General features: G+C 40.6%; 1 protein-coding gene and 1 long non-coding RNA gene across 3 annotated transcripts in view; both read left to right on the top strand.

Moving 5' to 3' along the window:
- Nucleotides 1-891: 891 nt before the first annotated feature.
- On the top strand, nucleotides 892-4,149 carry LOC118650446 (TCF3 fusion partner-like). Its single transcript, XM_036298909.1, has 2 exons — nucleotides 892-1,672; nucleotides 4,115-4,149. Exons 1-2 carry the CDS (start codon nucleotides 892-894, stop codon nucleotides 4,147-4,149), a joined length of 816 nt encoding a protein of 271 aa, XP_036154802.1.
- A 624-nt stretch (nucleotides 4,150-4,773) lies between these two features.
- The window catches only part of LOC118651472, a 46,455-nt gene continuing 29,209 nt past the window's right edge, over nucleotides 4,774-22,019 (top strand). For both annotated transcript variants that reach the window (XR_004966255.1, XR_004966253.1), the window contains exon 1: nucleotides 4,774-5,355. This is a non-coding gene — a long non-coding RNA (uncharacterized LOC118651472). The remainder of the gene's footprint in view (nucleotides 5,356-22,019) is intronic.

Below are 22,019 nucleotides of genomic sequence, written 5' to 3'. Positions count from 1 at the left end.
ATTATATCTCAATAAAGATATTAAAAATGTCCCCATTTTTAAAAATTTATTGTTGAAAGTATTACAGATATCCCCCCTTTTTTCTCCATTGACCCCTTCTACCCCACACTCCCCTCAGGCCTTCACCACATTATTGCCTGTGTCCATGGGTTATGCATATCTAATCTAATAAAAGACAAAAGGGTAATTAACCGTAGGTCCGCTATGCTCCCCATTGGCTAATCAGGGCAATATGCAAATTAACAGCCAACAAAGATGGCGGTTAATTTGCATAGGTAGGCATAATGATGGGAGGTGAAAGGTGAAGGATGGAAGAAGCCACCTGCCGCTGATGGAACCCAGGTGGCAGCCAAGAGCCGGAGAACCAGGCCGCCTTTGTGATCAGAGAAGCTGGGCCGCCTTTGTTGGCCCTGGGCCAGTAATTGGAGAAGCCAGGTGGGGCAGGGAAGAGGCAGACATCTGCCTCTTCCCTGCCCCACCCGGCTTCTCAGATCACTGATCACCAGTGATGGGAGAACACCCAGAGGCGGGGCCAGAGGCCGGGCTGAGTTGCTGTCTGGGGAGGCGATCCGGTTGAGCCAGGCCCCAGAAGGAGACCCAGGGGCCTCCAAAGAGGAGAGTCTCCCTGGTCAGATGGCGCGGTGTCGGGACAGGAATAAAGACAGAGGTGACTCAGATGCCTGGCTGAGGCATTAGACCAGTGAGCAGGGCCTTTCAGCCAGAACTCAGGTGAGGGTGGGGCAAGGGAGGCGAGCAGGAAATAGAGAACTACAACTCCCAGGAGGCTTAGTGGCCGGGGCCTGGGTGCCTGGCCTAAAATTGGATGGGGGCTGTCGTTTTGCACTTGAAGAGGCTTGCAATGTTGGAAGTTCTGCCGGGAGCCAGGGCGAAATGGAGCTGGAGCAGAGAGAGGGGTCCATGGCAGCCGTGGGCTTTGAGGAGTTCTCAGCACCTCCCGGCTGGGAGCTGGCACTGCCTCTGCTGTTTGGTGGTCACATCCTGGAGAGCGAGCTTGAGACCGAAGTGGAGTTCGTGTCTGGGGGTCTGGGCAGCTCCCGCCTCCAGGAGCGAGAGGAAGAGGAGGAGGCAGCCCAAGGCGGGCGGCAGCAGTGCCAAGGGGAACTCAATCACAGGAAGTACCAGGTGCTGGGTCGGCGCTGCAGGGAGATCGAGCGGGTCCTGAACAAGCTCCATCAGATACAGAGGCTAACACGGAGACTCCAGCAGGAGCGGAGGTTCCTCATGAGGGTGCTGGACTCCTACAGCGACGACTACCGGGCCAGCCAGTTCACCATCTTACTGGAGGACAAGGGCAGCCAGGGTACAGACGCCCCCACCCCAGGCAATGCTGAGAATGAGCCTCCAGAGAAAGAGGGGCTGTCCCCGCCCAGGAGGACGCCAGCGCCCACAGAAGCCAGCAGCCCAGCCCCTGGCGAGGGGCCCAGCAGTTGGAAGAGGCAGCGAGTGCCACAGGAAGGCTGCCGGGAGGGAGTCCCACTGACTCTGGAGCTGGCCCCTGTGCAGACAAAGGTGGAGGAAGACTTTGGCTTCAAAGCAGTTGAGGATCTGGACTCAAGTTGGGTTTCTCGGGGGCCAGACAAGCTGCTGCCCTACCCGACCCTAGCCAGCTCCCCCTTTGACCCCCCAATAAACAGACCCCATGCTCTCCTCAGCAAAAAAAAAAAAAAAAAAAAAAAAAAAAAAGCTTATAGAGGCATGCTTATAGGACCAAATAGTATAAATATAGATATAACAGGGCAATAAAAAGAGAACCTGGCTATGATGATCACCTGAACGCTGCCTCTGTGTCATTCCTTCTTTGCGGACTCCGTCCACACCTTTGGGAACTTCTGGACCTGCTGGGGCTAGACCCCAACATTCCTCTTCTTATAAGGACTTCAGTGAGATGAGCTAAGGGTCCCACTGGAACTGCCTCAATTTAATGTAATCCCCTCTTTAAAGATCTTATCTCCATAGACAGGTACATTCTGAGGTTCTGGGAATTAGGATTTTAACATACATTTTGTTGATTACCCAAATCAGCCCTTAACAACCAGCATGTTTCAGAAAGTAGATTCCTACAGGGTTATTTACCAAACATTCAGAAGTATTTTTAAAAGAGCTAAGCCCCTTGCCCACCGCGCTGGCCCCTCCCGGCAAAGAGCGAAGGCCTGGGTTCCGGGAGCCAGAGGAAAACTGGTGCCAGCAGCCAGGGGAGGGGGCCCCAGATTGCGAGAGGGCACAGGCCGGGCTGAGGCACCCACCCTAGTGCACAAATTTTTGTGCACCAGGCCTCTAGTATGCATATAAGTTCTTTTGTTAACCCTTTGTGGTCGTTTGTCTACTCTCAGCCACTAAAGCTTTTTTACCATTCCGGTCGTATGTCTGCTCTCAGCCACCACAGCAAGGAACCATAGAATCTTAACTCTGTTCATTCATGTATCAGTTCATAATTTCTCTGAAAGCTCTTACGTGTCTAAGCGACCTTGTCACGAACCAAAACATTGCCCCAACAAATCGGAGATATCGAAACTCAATATAAACAAACGCCGTCATTCCACACTCGCCATGCAAAACACCGTGGCAAGTTAGTCGCCTTTTGAGAGTGAAGAAATCGACAAGCTTTGGAGATACTTCGCAGAATTTCAAATAAAGCTTTACAAATTACGTTTAACTGTAATTAGGCATTCTCTCTTGTTAAGATATTTCAAAATAATACTCCAAAATGGCAAAAAGAAAGTTACCGAAAGAAGTGTACTGCGAATCTGAAAGTAACGGTGAAGAGTTTTATTTTGGCACCCTGAATACTGACTCTGACGTAGAAAGTGATAACGTTTGTAGTGATTCTACTAGTTGTGACGTAGTTCCAAAAAAGAATTAATAAATCTTGTTTATCCTTCATAATCTTGCATGTTATGTATCACTGTTCTTTCAATGGAAATTAATTCCGACCAGTACGACACCCATGTCCAAATTTAATACGACCGCAAAGGGTTAATCTTTTCCCCTGACCCCCACCCCTGCCTTCTCTCTGAGATTCATCAGTTCCCATTTTATAATTCTTTAATATTTAAGTGTTCCTTTTAATCCCAATAAAAAGCGATTCTTCAAAAATATTTTTCCAGTCTTATTGAAATATAATTGACATACATCACTGTATAAATTTAAGCTGTACAGCATAATGATTTGTATAAAATATATTATGAAATAATTACTGCAATACATTTATTTAACATCCATCATTTCATATAGATTAAAAATAAATAAAAAGGAAAATAGTATTGTTTCTCCTTGTGATGTGACATCTTAGGATTTACTCTCTTAACAACATTTATATACAGCATACAGCAGTGTTAAATATAGTAATCCTGTTGTAAGTTATGTCCTAGTACTTATTTATCTTATAACTTGAGGTTTGTACCTTTTGACAGCTTCCTCCAATTTCCCTCCCCCATCTCCATCTCTGGTAACAACAGATCTATCTATTTTTCTATGAGATTTTTTTCTGCCCCCAAAATATATTTTACTTAAATGATTTTACTAAGATAAAAATTTAAAGGTAGTAGTTTGGCATATTCAATTTGAAAAGTGTAACTACTTTAGATTATATATTTTTCTTCAAATATCCTTATGTGTGATGAATTTTTAGCTTTTACTAATTTGTAGGAGGGATTTGGCAATTCTAACATACTGGTAAAAGCGATAGAAATAACTTCTTTGAAAGATACTAAAAATATATATTTTACAGTATGTTATTCAGACTCAAATTCATTTTCATGCATAAATATCTACCTGATAGTTTTCACACATAGCTTCTTTTATGTTCAGACCACCAAATCTGACCAAATGATCTGTCAACATTTTAAAATTATGGGAGACTGTTTTTGAAAACAAAATTTTTGGCAAGCTCTATTTATATCTCATAATTAAAATAATTATGTCAGTCTTGTAACCCCATTAAAGCATGTGAATAAAAGAATATATTTTTTTCCCTTTTCTTAACTGCTAACCATTTAAGCAAGTGAGTTTAATGAGAAAAATTAAGATGAAATAAGGAAGTTCCGGTGGTCTATGCTAAAAGTGTCAAGTTAAAATTTTAATTCCTCATTCACAGAAATGACTACAAGTAAAGATGAAAATGAAAATTGATTTATGCGTCTATGGAAATTTAAATACATGGCTAAACATAAAAGGAAAAGAATGTTGAAAGAATGTGCCACAAGGGAGGGATCAGTAAAGGTATTGAAGATTGATTAAAAATATATAATTGGAAGGTTAAATTGTGTAGATAAAGTACAGTAAGGTTTAAGGATGGATTTAATTCCATTTTGAAAATGTTATCAGTGAAATTGTCATTTAGAAATATGCTGATTGGATTTCTTATATGAACATCCACGTCCTCTATGATTCCATCCCTGCTCACCTCTTGGACTTTATCTCATTTTTCCTCTATATGAACAGCAACAACAATCAGAATGACAGTGTTGACCACAACTGTTTGCAATTATAGAGTAATTTCCATGTGCCAGAAACTTTGACAAGTGTTATAGCAATAAGTTTAGTTAGTATAAGATAGCATAATCAAATTTCATTTCTTTATTAGAGTGAATTTTAAACTTTACTTAGAAGAGGAACTTAATTTGTGTGTGTGTGTGTGTGTGTGAGACCCTGATAAGTAACTTGTAACGCCCTGCATGATAACTCCTGACAAATAACTTGTAACTCCTGATCAACAATTCCCTGCATGTTAACCCCTGATAAGTACCTTGTAACCCCCCTGCATGTGTATCTGGATGAGCCTAGAAGGCCACCGGAGCACACTGATATGAGACACTGAAAAAGCCTGTTATAGTAATAAGTTTAGTTAGCATAAGTAGACTACATTTTGTATTAGCATAAGTTAGCATAAGTAGACCCCATTTTATTCTTAGACCAAAACTTGTAAACAACTCCACAATAAGATGTGTGTGTGATTGATAAGCTTTGGACATGTACACAACTTTCCTGCCTGAGTGTATACCTAGATAACAGGGCAGCACCCGTGTATGGCACCCGATAGGAGACACTGAAGACGCCCAGCTTCAAGGATTTAAGGAGAGCAAATCTGCTGCGGTTCAGACACCTGTCTGCTCCTCCACAGCCAGACATTCTCCTCCCCCCTGGAAACTGCCAAACTGCCAAACTGCCAAACTGCCAAACTGCCATTCCTGCTCTGCCTTTGAGCCCAGACTGTTAAGAGGCCCCTCTTCGAGTCAAGAGACCGAGCTCCTGCTGCGGCGTATTGGACCTCCATGTGTCTCTGTCAGCGAGTGTCTCCGGGTGGCCTGCCAAGGACTGAAACCCATCAGCTCTCTGGTAAATAAACCTGTGTGATTTCCTGCATTGTTTGATTCCTATGTCTTCTCTCTTCATAGTTTTTGGTTAAGCTCGGCCATATTAATAGTAAGTTCCCCTTGAGGTCTGTATTGGTATATCCAAATGAGGCGCTTTGGGACACCAGTGCGTAAGTTCCCAAGAATTGGAACAACAAGACTCTATAAAAGGCCACACTTTATTTAATCCTAAAAAACAACAACAAACTTGTAGTGAATATTATTATTCTCATTTTTCAAATGAGTAAAACTGAAGTGTTGATAAGTCACAGGTAGTAAATGTCAGAACTAAGTTCAAATCAGCTTTTCTGACACCAAAATCTGTGGCTTCTAGGACTCTCCAAGTATGGGGGACTATTTACAGTTCCCTGAACAAGCCTTGTTATTTCATTCCTTGCATAAACTTTCATTCTGCCTGTAATGTTCTTCCTTATTGTTCCCCTGATAGACTCTAAGACTTTCATCCTGCCAGACCAAATCTCATGTGTGTTCTCCTCTGTTAAGCTTTCCCTTACTCAACCAACCAGAATTGATTACACTCTCTTTTTTACTCCCCTTGGTCCTGGTTCAAACTGCTAATCTGCCCTTAGCCCAGTGTAGTGCAGTGATTTATATGCATACCTGTCTGGAACATAATAAGCATACAATATTTGTTATTAAATGAATGAAGGGATGGATGAATGAATGATCTGCTACCATAAAAAAGCATGTTATTTGTGGCTGGAATATGAAATCACCACAGTATGCAATAAAACTTTGCTAATTTTAATTTAACTAGAAGGTTTTAGGACAGGCAAAAAGAAAAAGGGTCACAGGAAAGATTTATTCACATTATTGCGGGCTTAACTTATTAGCATAATTTTCTTTTGCTGTGTTTTATTACAAGTATTCTTTTTGTCACCTTGTCTGACTTCTTCCCTCCTCTCAACTCAGTGTCAGTTATTAATAGGAACATAGTTTAAAGACAAGAACATTTTAAAATAGAAGAAACAACAAAAAAGCATCACCTTGAGTGCATTATGCATAGTAAAAAAGAGATGTTTTCAGTTTGAGACTAACCTTCACCCACATGTGTGAGCTTGGCTAGAAGAATGCATGAGCTGACTAAAATGAGCGTTCTGGGGTGGGGTGGGGTTATCCTAAGGAAAGACAGGGTCAAACCTGGATACATGACAGTTGCTCCCATTGCAATGTTCAATATTCAGATGAGAGAGATGGTTATGATGACAGAACACTAGCATTGAGATTGATCACAGTTTGCCCCTATTGTCTTATATGTGTGTCCTTGGGGTAGTGAGGGTGGTAAATACAATGTGGAAAGGAAATTTCACTAAAATACTCTGGTACTTGAAGTACATGGCAGATATTTAATGAGAGCCAAGTGATGCAGTAACATAAAGGAGAGAAGAAGAAGTCATTCTCTCCTCTTTGGCAGAAAGCACAACAGTTTGGTGTTTTGTTTTGTTTTTACATGTCACGGGCTCCTAACACAATCATACTGTGTTGTAGCCACCAAATCTATACTAATAAAAGGGTAATATGCTAATTAGTGTGGACGTCTTCCAGATGTTGATCCAGACATTCATCCGGACAAAGCCACAGCGGCTGTGAGGGCCTAGGGCCAGGGGCAGCACAGGAGAGGAGGAGGCGCCTCCATGGGAGCAGGAGCAGAGGCAGGGCTGCCACCGCGGGAGTGGGAGCCTCCGCCTCTACTCCTAGTCCCAGTGCCACGCCTCCGCAGAGGCTGGATGGGTGTGACATGCTGTGCCTCAACCTCCCACAGCCCCTCCCCAGCCTGCCTGGCCCCAGATCGCTCCCAATCCACCAGTGAGCAGGGGGGCAGGGCCAGTGCTAAGAAGCAAGGACCTGCTGGGGCCAGCAGTGGAAGCAGCAGTGGGGTGATAGGGGTGATGCCTTCCCATGATTGGTCCAGTCGCCTCCTGCAGAGGGAGGCCAGACTGCAGCATAGGCCCACTCCCCACGGGGGAGCGGGTCTAAGCCATCAGTAGGACATCCCCTGAGGGCTCCCGACTGTGAGAGGGGGCAGGCTGGGCTGAGGGATACCCCCCACCCCAGTGCATGAATTTTCACGCACTGGGCCTCTAGTCCTATATAATAAAAGGCTAATATGCAAATTGACTGAATGGCAGAACAACCAGTTGCTATGACACACACTGACCACTAGGGGGCAGATGCTCAATGCGGGAGCTGTCCCCCGGTGGTCCGTGTGCTCCCACAGAGGGAGTGCCACTTAACCAGAAGCCGGGCTCACTGCTGGCAATTGCAGCGACGTCCCAGGCAATTGAGCCTGTCCCACCTCCGCAGTAGCGCTAAGGACCCCTTGGGGTCCTAGACTGTGAGAGGGGCATAGGCTGGGCTGAGGAACCCGCACCCCCCCCCTGCCAAGTGCATGAATTTTATACACCGGGCCTTTAGTATTATAATAAAGGTACAGTGTTCCTTCAGTTGAGGAGGTAACAGTAGCCTTAGGTGCCTTTAGTATACAGAGTGGATCTCAAGATTTTAATAGGATTCAAGGTTTCATTGTTTGTAAGAGTTAAAGCCAGTACATGGAATTTACTTGGAGACTTTATTTGGAGGGGATGACCAAACTCCTGGATCTTTGAAGGGGGTGGACATTAATAGAGTTCAAGCAGAAAAGAGGAAAATGATGTGAGTTTATGAACTCTTTTTGTGGGGGAGTGCACCTTAAGAGTTAGCTTAAATAAAATAGGATGCCACATGGAAGCAGAAGGGATTTATTAGTGTGGAAACATGGTCACCTAAAGTACCTGTGTGTGGGATGGAAGGGAGATGAAAGCCGCAATTTCAGGGATTTAGTTCTGACCAGTAGCAGGTAACTATGGATGATCCAATTAATTGTGATAATGTGAATGTGGGCTGAAAACACCATTTTCACATCGCCCCTCTCCCTATTCTGTATGCACTATTTATTATTTAATTTCAGAAAGAGGTCATATGTCTGGGTATTTTAGTGCAATCTATAAAATCAAGAGCTGCAGATGAATTTATTGATGTAATAATAACAGTAGTAGTAATAAATACTAATAATAAACCATTGCCATGATTAACATCTATTTTACATTTATTAATTGTGTCAATGGCTTTCCTTCGGAAAGAATTTTATCTAAGCTCCCTTTTCTCCCATATTTCCTCCCTCATGCATTGGTTTTCTGCAATGGAATGAAGTAAAGTATTAGAGTTATGATGGGAAAAGTCCTAGTAACAGGCTTAGGAAGTAGTCGGGTACTGTACCACACCATTTTGTTCCAGTGACTGAATTCTGCTTTGGTGGTACATTAAGTTCCAACAGAAAGATTGGTATGTCTTTAGGTCTCCGGATCCTAACACTCCTGAATTTATTGTTTACTTGAAGGTAATGATAGAAACCAAGTAATAAATATAGATGAGAGGAGAGAAGCACCTTAAAATATTCCCATCCTAGATTTTAGGCAATCAGATATCCAATAGTAAAATTTATGTAAAAGAAAAACAAATGGCATATCACATTCTTGAGGTTATATTGAAGATCAAGGGCTTTTAAGTCACTAAAGCTCAATAATTCATTAGAGTTTTGTTCTAACTTGAAAGCATCTCAAATTAGCAAGTACTTTCTACATATTATGGACTGTCTGCTTTCCAAAGACACCCTCAAACAGAAATGTTCATGTTAGGTGGGTGGGAATTTTTATAGTATGGTAATACTGATTTTCAGATTAAGGAGCTAGATTTAACTAATACCTGAAATTCTAATGACAGGAACCCCTTGAGATTAAAGGATGGAAATCAAGTGAATTATTTTTGTATTGCTGTGGATTAGGTATCTGCATCTTGACTGATCATACCCTTTATCATCTTTCTATATCAAATTATGTATGTTTCAGTTCAGAAGCATTGTTGATTAAAAAGCAGGCTGAAAAATTATGGAAGTACATTTCTTTATTTCATTTACATATTGTCTTATTTTGTCTGTTCGCTTATTTAAATAAACAGAAATCTATTTTTTATAACTGGTTAAATATAAATTCCAGATGACTTGATACTCTTTAAAAAAATGTAATCATAAACTTAGAGAAAAGTTAAAATGTATTGTACAAAAAATATTTTCCTGAGCCATTTGAAAGTTAGTTTTTGACATGGTTCCCTATTATCCTGAATAGACTAGAGTATATTTCCTTTAAAAAAAAGGACATTCTCCTTAATAACCCCAATATCTCAATACAACCAACAGATTAACAATGATATATTGCAACTATTTGATACTCAGATCCCATTTAATGTTCATTACTTGTATCAGTAATATCTTTGAGGGCAACAAGTTTAAGTTCACATGGATTTAGTAGTCATATCTCCTTAAGCAGCAGTTCATAATCCTTTCTTAATTCTCCTGACTAACTCTTAACATGATATTAGCACAAGTTACTTTGTATAATAACCCTTAATTTGGGATTGTCTAGTGCAGCTGTGGGCAAACTACAGCCCACAGGGCGGATCCGGCCCGCGGAGCCAAAAGAGTGGAGGGTTCTCTTGCTTTCCCCTCCGCTCCTTCACCAGCAGCAGTGTTAACATGGCAACATCGGGAAACACTGCCACAGCTCCTACTTCTGAGTCCAGTTTAAGAACCCATTGTGGCCCTTGAGTCAAAAAGTTTTCCCACCCCTGGTCTAGTGCCTCCTCATGATGCACTTCAACAGGTTATGTAGCTTAACATGAAGTAATGTTCTGTTCTTCTCTTTGCATCCTATTGCATAGTATATGATTTGGTTCATTACTGGTGATGTTAATGTATTTACTTGGTAAAGGTGGCCCTGCCAGATGTTTTTATTTCCCTTAAAAATTAATTAGCTAGGGGTGCCAGAACAACAGAAAGAGGAACAAGACTTAGAAAACCTATTTGAAGAAATAATATCAGAAAACTTCCCTGAGGTGGGGAAGAAAAAAGTCACACAAGCACAGAGAGTCCCGAACAAGGTGAACCTGAAAAGACCCACACCAAGAAGACACATCATAATTACCATGGCAAATGTTCAGGACAAAGAGAGAATCTTAAAGGCTGCAAGAGAGAGACAGAAAGTTACCTGCAAGGGATCTCCCATTAGATTATCAAATGATTTCTCAAAAGAAACACATCAGGCCAGAAAAGAATGGATGGAAATTTACAAAGTGATGCAAAGCAAAGGACTGAATCCAAGAATACTCTATCCAGCAAGGCTATCATTCAAAATTGAAGGGGAAATAGGATGCTTCACAGGCAAAAAAAAGGCTAAGGGAGTTTATCACCACCAAGCCAGCAATGCAAGAAATGCTAAAGGAACTGGTGTAAAAAAAGAAGAAATAAAAAGCTCAGAAAGAAAACAGCCACAAAAAATAGAAATGGCTACAAACAAGTACCTTTCAATAATAACTTTGAACGTAAATGGACTAAGTGCTCCAATCAAAAGATATCAAGTGGCTGAATGGATAAAAAAACATGACCTATACGTTTGCTGTATACAAGAGACCCACCTCATTAGAAGGGACTCACACAGACTGAAAGTGAAAGGATGGAAAAATATCTTTGAGGCAAATGGAAATGAAAAAAAAGCTGGGGTACCAATACTTATATCGGACAAAATAGACCTCAAAGTGAAGGCCATAACAAGAGATAAGGAAGGCCACTTCATAATACTAAAGGGATCAATACAACAAGAGGATATAACCCTGATAAACATATATGCGCCCAATGCAGGAGCACCCAAATACATAAAAAAACTCCTGGAAGATATCAAGGGGGAGATCGACAACAATACAATCATAGTAGGGGACTTTAATACACCACTGACATCACTGGAAAAATCCTCTAGACAAACAATCAGAAGAGAAACTGCAATCCTAAATGACTCACTAGATCAGATGGACCTAATTGACATCTTCAGAACATATCCCCCCAAAGCCACAAAATATACATTCTTCTTGAAGTGCTCATGGGACATATTCAAAAATAGACCACATATTGGGTTACAAACAAAGTCTCCCCAAATTCAAGAAGATTGAAATCATACCAAGCATCTTCTCAGACAACAGGGCATAATATTAGAAATAAACTACAATAAAAACAACTCAAAATACTCAAACACTTGGAAGCTGAATAGCATGTTACTAAATACTAGAGGCCTGGTGCACAAAAATTTGTGCATTTGTGCACTCGGGGGGGAGAGGGGGGCAATCAGCCCAGCCTGTGCCCTCTTGCATTCTGGGACCCCTCAGGGGATGACCACCTACAGGCTAAGGCCCGCTCCCCGGGGTATTGAGCCTAAGATGGCAATGAGACATCCCTCTGGCAGCCTGGCAGCCCTCGGGGGATGTCCACTTGCCAGCTGGGAGCAGGCCTAAACTGCAGTCGGACATCCTTAGTGCTGCTGAGGAGGCAGGAGAGGCTCCCACCACCACCACTGTACTGGCAGCCATCAGCCTGGCTTGTGGCTGAGCAGAGCTCCCCATGTGAGAGTGCCCTGACCACCAGAGAGCAGCTCCTGCATTGAGCGTCTGCCCCCTGATGATCAGTGTGTGTCATAGTGACCAGTCATCCCCAGTCCTTCTGCTGTTAGGGTCAGTTTTCATATTACCCTTTTACTATATAGGATAGAGGCCTGGTGCACGGGTGGGGGCCGGCTGGTTTTCCCTGAAGGGTGTCGCGGATCAGGGTGAGGGTCCCACTTGGGAGCCTGGCCAGCCTGGATGAGAGGATGATGGCTGTTTGCAGCTGGTCACACCCCCTTCAGGGTGGGGGTCCCCACTGGGGTGCCTGGCCAGTCTGGGTGAGGGGCTGAGGGCCATTTTCAGGCTGGCAGGTGAATGAAGCTCCCAACCTCTCCTTTTTTTCTTTTTTTTATTCTGGGATTTATTTACCTTCTATGGATGTCATGGAGCTGAGAGCCGGCTCCAGCTCTGAGGCCCGGCTCCAGCTCTGAGACCTCCACTGCTGAAAGCAGGTATCTGGTTTGTTTGGGTTCTATAATTGAAACATTGTTGCAGCTCCAGCTCTGAGGCCCCGCTGGCTGAAAGCAGGTATCTGGGTTTTGTTTAGCTTCTATAATTGCAACATTGTTTCTTAGAGTGCAGCTCAGAAGCCGGCAGTGGCAGGCGGGGAACCTTGGCTTCCTCCATCACTGGAGCAAGCAAGCCTCCTCTTCGCTTCAGCTGCCTGGCTGCTAGCCCCCATCTTGGGTGGCAGTTAATTTGCATATCGCCCTGATTAGATAATGGGAAGCTTGTCAGAGGTACGGTTAATTACCATGTTTGTCTATTATTAGATAGGATTGATTGGGTTACCAATGAGATCAAAGAAGAAATTAAAAACATCTTGGAAAATAATGACAATCAAAACACAATAATCCAAAAACTATGGGACACAATGAAAGCAGTCCTGAGAGGGAAGTTTATAGCTCTACAGGCCTATCTCAACAAACAAGAAAAAATGCTGGTAAATCATCTAAATCTACATGTCAAAGAATTAGAAAGAGAGCAACAGGAAAAGCCCAGAGTGAGCAGAAGGAAGGAGATAATAAAGATTAGAGCAGAAATAAATGACATAGACACCAAAAAAACAATACAGAAAATCAATGAAACCAAGAGCTGGTTCTTTGAAAGGATAAACAAGATTGATGAACCTCTAGCCAGGCTCACCAAGAAGCAAAGAGAGAGGACCCAAATAAACAAGATCAGAAGTGATAGAGGCGAAATAACAACAGACCCCACAGAAATACAAATGATTGTTAAAAAATACTGTGGACAACTCTACTCCAACAAACTAGACAACCTGGAGGAAATGGACAAATTCCTAGAAAAATACAACATTCCAAAATTCAATAGGGAAGAATCTAAAAATCTCAACAGGCCAGTAACTATGGAAGAAATTGAAGCAGTCATCAAAAAGCTTCCAACAAACTAAAGCCCAGGACCAGATGGCTTCACAGGGGAGTTCTACCAAACATTCAAGGAAGAACTAAAACCTATCCTCCTCAGACTACTACAAAAAATTCAAGTGGAAGGAACACTTCCAAGCTGATTCTATGAAGCCAGCATCACCCTAATACCAAAACCAGGTAAAGACAACACAATGAAAGAGAATTACAGGCCAATATTCCTCATGAACATAGATGCCAAAATCCTCAACAAAATCTTAGCAAATCAGACCCAGCAGTAAATCAGAAAGATCATACACCATGACCAAGTAGGATTTATCCCAGGGATGCAAGGATGGTACAATATCCAAAAATCAATAAATGTGATACATCACATAAACAAATTGAAAGAAAAAAACCACATAGTCATATCAATTGATGCAGAAAAAGCGTTTGACAAAATTCAACACCCATTTTTGATAAAAACTCTCAGCAAGGTGGGAATAGAAGGATCATACCTCAACATAATAATATCCATATATGACAAACCCACAGCCAACATCATACTCAATGGACAAAAACTAACACCATTTCCCCTAAGAACAGGAACAAGACAGGGATGCCCACTCTCACCACTCCTGTTCGACATAGTACTGGAAGTATTAGCCATTGCAATTATACAAGAAGATAAAAGGCATCCAAATTGGAAAAGAAGAAGTAAAACTGTCCTTATTTGCAGACGACATGATATTATACATACAAAACCCTAAGGACTCCATCAAAAAACTACTAGACTTAATAAATGAATTCAGCAATGTAGCAGGTTACAAAATTAACGCCAAGAAATCTATGGCATTTCTGTACACCAATAGTGAACTTACAGAAAGAGAGACTAAAAAAACAATCCCATTTACCATTGCATCAAAAATATTAAGCTACCTAGGAATAAACTTAACTAAAGAGGTAAAAGACCTCTACTCAGAAAACTACAGGACATTGAAAAAAGAGATAGAGGAAGACATAAACAGATGGAAGAACATACCATGTTCTTGGATTGTTAGAATCAATATCATTAAAATGTCCATACTACCCAAACCAATCTATAAATTCAATGCACTTCCTATTAAAATACCAACGGCATATTTCACAGACCTAGAACGAACTCTCCAAAAATTCATCTGGAATAGAAAAAGACCCCGAATAGCTGCAGTAATCCTGAGAAAGAACAAAGTAGGTGGGATCTCAATACCAGATATCAAGCTGTATTACAAAGCCACTGTTCTCAAAACTGCCTGGTACTGGCACAAGAACAGACATATAGATCAATGGAATAGAATAGAGAGCCCAGAAATCGGCCCGAACCAATATGCTCAATTAATCTTTGACAAAAGAGGCATGAACATACAATGGAGTCAAGACAGTCTCTTCAGTAAATGGTGTTGGGATAATTGGACAGATATATGCAAGAAAATGAAACTAGACCACCAACTTACACCATACACAAAAATAAACTCAAAATGGATAAAGGACTTAAATGTACGACAGGAAACCATAAAAATTCTAGAAGAATCCAAAGGCAACAAAATCTCAGACATAGGCCGAAGCAATTTCTTCACTGATACAGCTCCTAGGGCACTTGAAATTAAAGAGAAAATGAACAAATGGGACTACATCAAAATAAAAAGCTTCTGCACAGCAAAAGAAACCATCAACAAAACAACGAGAAAACCCACTGTGTGGGAAAACATATTTGCCAATGTCATATCTGATAAGGGCCTAATCTCCAAAATTTATAGGGAACTCATACAACTTAACAAAAGGAAGATAAACAATCCAATCAAAAAATGGGCAAAGGACCTAAATAGACACCTTTCAAAAGAGGACATTCAGAAAGCCAAGAGACATATGAAAACATGCTCAAAGTCACTAATCATCTGAGAGATGCAAATCAAAACAACAATGAGGTACCATCTCACACCTGCCAGACTGGCTATCATCAACAAATCAACAAATGACAAGTGCTGGAGAGGATGTGGAGAAAAAGGAACACTTGTGCACTGCTGGTGGGAATGTAGACTGGTGCAGCCACTATGGAAGACAGTATGGAGTTTCCTCAAAAAACTGAAAATGGAACTCCCATTTGACCCTGTGATCCCACTTCTAGGAATATATCCCAAGAAACCAGAAACACCAATCAGAAAGGATATTTGCACCCCTATGTTCATAGCAGCACAATTCACCATAGCTAAGATCTGGAAACAGCCTAAGTGCCCATCAGTAGATGAATGGATTAGAAAACTGTGGTACATCTACACGATGGAATACTATGCTGCTGTAAAAAGGAAGGAATTCTTACCATTTGCAACGACATGGATGGAACTGGAGAGCATTATGCTAAGTGAAATAAGCCAGTCAATGAAGGAAAAATACCACATGATCTCACTCATTCATGGATAATAGAGACTAGTATAAACTTTTGAACAATAATAGATACAGAGGCAGAGCTGCCTCAAACAGATTGTCAAACTGCAGCGGGAAGGCCGGGGAGGGTTGGGGGGCAGGAGGGAGGGGGGTAAGAGATCAACCAAAGGACTTGTATGCATGCACATAAGCATAACCAATAGACATAAGACACTGGGGGATAGAGGAGGCTAGGGGACTGTCAAGGGCGGGGGGAAAAAAGGACACATATGTAATACCCTTTGTAATACTTTAAGCAATAAAAAAAAACCAAAAAAAACCCTAAAAATGGAACTCCCATTTGACCCAGTGATCCCACTTCTAGAAATTTGTTCCAAGAAACTAGAAACACCAATCAGAAAGGATATATGCACCCCTATGTTCATAGCAGCACAATTCACCATAGCTAAGATCTGGAAACAGCCTAAGTGCCCATCAGTAGATGAATAAATTAGAAAACTGTGGTACATCTACACAATGGGATACTATGCTGCTGTAAAAAAGAAGGATCTCTTACCATTTGCAACAGCATGGATGGAACTGGAGAGCATTATGCTAAGTGAAATAAGCCAGTCAATGAAGGACAAATACCACATGATCTCTCACTCATTTATGGATAATAAAGACCATTATAAACTTATGAACAAAAATAGATACAGAGGCAGAGCTGCCTGGAACAAACTGTCAAACTACAGCGGGAAGCCCGGGAGGGTTGGGGGGCAGAAAGGGGGAGGGGGGCGGTAAGAGATCAACCGAAGGACTTTTATGCATGCATATAAGTATAACCAATGGACATAAGACACTGGGGGGTAGGGGAGGCCAGGGGATTGTTAAGGGCGGGGGGAAAAAGGAGACATATGTAATACTCTTTGTAATACTTTAAGCAATAAAACAATAAAAAAAGACCAAAAAAATAATAAAAGATAAATTAATTAGCATTTTGAGGGGTTATATTTGAGATTGTGTAGTTCACTGCTCATTTAACAGTCTATTTATTTATATCAGTAAGTAATTTCAGATTTCAATTTTAGTCAATGAGTTATAATCCATTTCTATTGCTCCCAATGCTCAAAGTTTCTGAGATACAGCCAGTTCTTTAAAATGTCTTTTTGTTCTTTTCACATTTTATATCATTTTCTTAGCACTTTCTTAGTTTCAGGCAGAAGAATTTATCTTACACACTTTTTGCCTTAACCCTGAAATTAGCCATATTTTCAACAACCCCTTACTTGCCATTGTGGATTACACTGAGTTCCTTCCCTTGTAAGTACAATTGATGAAACCCTCCTTATTCTTTTTGGGGTTCAAAATCCTGCAGAGAGTTACTCTGTCCCCCAAGTGCAGATGTTCTCTTCATCCCTCTTGGGTCTGACACTCATGCCAGGGCTACACCCCGTGGCTATCCTCTTTGCCATGCTGGGCTCTAATATCTGACTCAAGGCTGCTAGTATCCCTACACCATACTCCTCGTGGGCTCTGACAACTGCTCTTGGCCAGTGGGTTTCCTGGCTTTCTGTGCTGCAAGATGCCTACTTGCCTGTCTCTCCCTAATTGTGTTTGTAGTGAGTTGAAGAAGAGGAGGGTTAATTTTTTAAAGGTAAATTAAATAAACAGTCCTCAAATGATAAATATTAGATTTATAAATTGTTTATTAGAAACAAAAATTATAAATAAAAATCTATCAATTATTCAACTAGAACACAAAACACAGAAGATTCTTTCAAATTCCTATTTTACAGATGCCTGCCTTGTTTCTGTTATTTGAGAAAAACACATATTGCCACTTTTTGTCATAAAGTCTTAGGAGAAAATATAATTGATATGATGCTATAATTTTGCATACAAATGATTTTGGCCAATGTAATCTGATGTTATTATGTAAGGAACATGTCAAATTCTTTTTGAAACTTCTACTAGCATTTATATGAAATACTAGAGGCCCGGTGCATGAAATTCATGCATGGGGGGGGGTGTCCCTCAGCCCAGCTTGCCCCCTCTCACAGTCTGGGAGCCCTCAAGGGATGTCCTAGTTATGGCTTAGGCCTGCTCCCCCCCGTGGGGTGGGGGTGGGGTGGAGCAGGCCTAAGCTGCAGTCTGGCCTCCCTCTGTGGGCTGATCAGAGGAAGGTGCCACCCCCATCACCCCGCTGCTGCTGCCACTGCCAGCCACCAAGGTGTTTTCATCAACATGGATTCCAGTCTCTTTACCACAAAAAAATGACAACTTTCTTTAGGCATTTTCAAGATGTCTCTTTCATAGGATATGACACTTCTTTCTTTCTTTTTTTTATCTTCACCTAAGGATATTTTTCCATTGATTTTTAGAGAGCATGGAAGAGAGAGGAAAAGACAGAGAGAAACATCAATGTGAGAGGGACACTTCGATTGGTTGCCTCCTGCATGAGCCCTGACCTGGGCCCCAGCCAGGGAGGAGCCTGCAACCTAGGTATATGCCCTTGATCAGAATTGAACCGGATCCTGTAGTCCATAGGCTGAGGCTCTGTCCACTGAGCCAAACCAGCTAGGGTAGGATATGACATTTCTTAGTCCTCTAGCAGCAGACCTTCATTTTTTCCTCCAGGAGTAAGATGGAAAAACTCTAGATCACCTTCTTGGATTCTTATTACCCAAGTTATCATGAACACTACCAGTGGTGTACAGGGAGCTTAGCCAATGAGCAGTCAGAAAAGGTGTTTCCTCTGCAGCTCATGAACAGAGGCTGGGGCCTGGTGGCAGTGGTGGCTTGGGCACGCCCCCCTGCCTCTGCTCCAGTGCTGCGCCATCTGTGGCTTGCCTCACAGTGCAAGCAGTCACCTCCCGCCCATCTGTGCGCGCAACCTCCTCCTGAGCTGGTTGTGACTATTACGGAGTCTCGGCTAATTTACATGTTACATATATATATATATGTATATATATGTGTGTATATATATATGTATGTATATATATGTGCAGTTTTATATTTGCACAATTTGAACCAATTTATTTTTTGTCTTATAATATTGTTGATGATTTCTTAAGAACTAGCACGTGTTTCACAAATATGTGTTAAATACCTAACATGTGCTATGCTATAGGATATAGAAATACATGAAATATAACATTTGACCTGAAAGGTCTCACAATTTCTGGAACCTAATAAAACACTGCAGTTAAAATTGTGGTTCGCCCACTTACTAGCTGTGTCAAGTTATTTAATTTTTCTGAACCCCAGTTTCCTATGAAAAGGAGACACTAATATCTGCTTCATGGGACTGTTGTGAAATTAAATGAAATAATGTTAAGCACATTCTATGCAGTTTGAAATACAGCATGGGACAAAAGTAGGTTTACAGTTGTTTGTAGGGAAAATAATACAATCCTACATAATAAAAGCATAGTATGCAAATTGTCTCCTCAACCAGAGTTTTTCCAGGAGTTCGACCAGGGGGTGGGCCGGCCAGGATAAGGGAGAGGGGCCCCGGCCAGCAGCCACTAGGGACCCTCCCAGTGCATGAAGTTTGTGCACTGGGCCTCTAGTAGTTAATAAATAATAACACAAGAATAAACTCTGTTTTGTGTACTCACAACTGTCAGCTACATTCGTCCCACCCTATGCTGTAGGTACTCAATAAATATCAGCTTCATTATTGCTACCATTACTTTTCAGAAATATCATTATTATTTACCATCGATAGATTTGAAAGTACTCTAAGGAATACAACTAAACGTCCATTTCATGAGTAAGTTTCTTATTACTTCCCTTTGTTTATTGAGTTGTGTTAAAGTATGAATTAAAGGAATAAATTGTTTTGTAGCCTTAAAAATAAAAAGGGGAAATAATGAATTAAAGGAACATAATTATGGTGGGATCAACCATAGAAAATTGGGTATGATTGTAGGGATTCTAGAAAGTCCAGGCAGTCTTCCAAAACCTCACTGAAAAAAAAGTATATTGAAATATGATTTACCTATAATACTGCTGGGAGAAATAACAACCAACTAGTTGTTGCAGATGATGATTTTTAATGTTTTTTTTTCTTTTCAATTTCTAAACCTTACCAAATTCATGCTACATATTTATTAGAAATTCTCTCAAATTCCTTTTCTTAATTTAATTAAAACCACAAATTTTAATGAAAAATGCCCCTTTTTATTTTTAAGGCTACAAAACAATTATTTATTTATTTTCTAAAGTTTATAACATAATTATAGCAGAGATAATACCTAACATGTGAATAATAATTCACAAATGAGAATAATTTGAGGTATTATTTTTCATGCATCTGAAATTAATAAGCCTATTTAGAGCCACAGCTAATGTTTTCTTGATGTTTACTTTTTTGCTTTTAATTGTAAAATCAACTTTATTAAGCTATAATTAGCATATAATAAAACGCATCCTTTTAAGGTTACAGCTCAATGAGTTGAATTATAACCCATGTGTGCAATTATTTACTTTTAAATTACAATAATGGAAAAACAAAATTTTTTAAAAAGTACTGACATGAAGGAAAGGCATAACTTAAAATTGGAAAATTAAAAATAATAGTTATTTTTTTATAAGATAGTGATCAATATTGTATAGAGAGACTGATTTACTTTTTGCTATTTATAGTTGCAAGGCCATCTTGTTTTACATGCCTCCCCTCTTTTAAGCTAAACTACCATCTGTAGAAAGAAATAAGTTCATTTTTTGATTGGAATTTATGGGAAAACTACAAATGCTAGGCACTCTGTTGGGCTTTTAGGATACAAATCAGTATTTTATTTACTCCTAGACCTTGAAAAATCATACCTTATTGTCTGTGTTAACATTGTTATTCCACTGTCTTTATTAGCATGTCTTAAATTTTTCCTGGAGTTTCTTACTCAAACCATTGGCTTGATTGTTCAGCAATGGGACTTTTTGAAAGTCTCATCAACTATTCAAAGGAAAGCAGTAATAGATAGTTTAGACCCTGAGATAGTCTGAATCACTGGACTCAAAATGCTGTTTCTACCATGCCTGGTCTAGTTTACTATGATCCTAACCCACTCCTAATCAAGTACCCCACATGGGTAGAAGTGCCTTAAACCAAACTTCCAATTCTCAATAAATTCTAACCTTGCATTCTTCCCTCTGATAGACAGTCACCGTGTTGAAGAGGTGGTGTTCTCCACTATCTCAGTAACAATGAACTTTGTCTTATCAACAAGTCATATATGTGTTATTCCGGGAGACAACATTTGGCAGTTTAATGCAATCAGATAGTTTGTGTTTAAAGAAAAATTGTATATTGAATAAGCCAATAAATAGCAATAAGAGAAAAGATAATACATTAGATTTATAATATTTGAGAACAGAATAGCTTTAAGTATTAAAAACAAGACTATACTATAGATATCATTTTGAGGGAAGCATGAATAAAATTCAGAATCAACAAAGAAGATTACATCATAATAAGAGTGTGTGGGGGTCAGGGAAAAATAAAGGATATAAAGAAAGTTACCTTGAAAGCACTCAATCAAAAAATCAGGATATATTGCTTAACTGAATGTTGTGAATAATATAATACCTCATTTAATTTTACAAAATTCCTTTCTCTCTTATGGCCTTTTCATATATCACTCTTGCTCTTTGGAATATCTTTCATTAGCGATTTACTTGCATGACCTGATAATAATTTTAGGTTTCAGTTTAGCATCCCTTCCTTCAGAAAGAAAGCTTTTCTGAACCTTCAATACTGATTTAGATAGTTCTATATGTTCCCTTGGATCAGAGTATTTACACTGTCGGGCAATTCAAGGCAAAATCATAAAGACCACTGCTTGGGGTAGAAAATGAGAGAGCAATATAAGAGATGAAGCCTTACAACTGATAAATGCTAAATTGGAGGATATGACCTAGTGTAAAAGCTGAATGGACCTGCTAACTGAATCTCTAATTAGCCCGATTTAGTCACCCAATCACAAGCAGCACTAGACCAAGGTATTTTTCCTGCCATCAGTCTGACAGCAAGGAGGATCAGAGGAAACCTCAGTCTCTTCCAAGTGGGAATAAATGGATGAAATTGAGCTAAACACACCCAGTTTATTAAAAAAATCTATCAGTTAGGTTAAGCCCCTCCTGTAGCAGAGGAGTATAGGGACACAGAGGCCCAACCCCTGACTGAGTGTCTCCACCAGGAAGGAAGTAATGGGAGCGAGGAAGAAGCATTCCCCTACAATATCCCTGATCATAGCACCACTGTTTTGTAATTGCCCATTTACTTGTTTGTCCTCTTAAATTGTAAACTCTCTGAAAAATTATATCTCATTCCCATTTA

Source organism: Myotis myotis, unplaced genomic scaffold, assembly GCF_014108235.1.
Source record: "Myotis myotis isolate mMyoMyo1 unplaced genomic scaffold, mMyoMyo1.p scaffold_m19_p_3, whole genome shotgun sequence".
Lineage (NCBI taxonomy): Eukaryota > Metazoa > Chordata > Mammalia > Chiroptera > Vespertilionidae > Myotis > Myotis myotis.
Note: the sequence above shows the minus strand (reverse complement) of the source record. Positions and strands in the feature narration are given on the sequence as shown.

What these genes read in the sequence shown, in the direction of transcription:
- LOC118650446 (XM_036298909.1), top strand. Translation starts at nt 892, where the DNA reads ATGGAGCTGGAGCAGAGAGAGGGGTCCATGGCAGCCGTGGGCTTTGAG. An exon ending in CAGACCCCATGCTCTCCTCA is followed by an intron (nt 1,673 to 4,114) that starts GCAAAAAAAAAA and finishes CCTCATTCACAG; the next exon opens with AAATGACTACAAGTAAAGAT.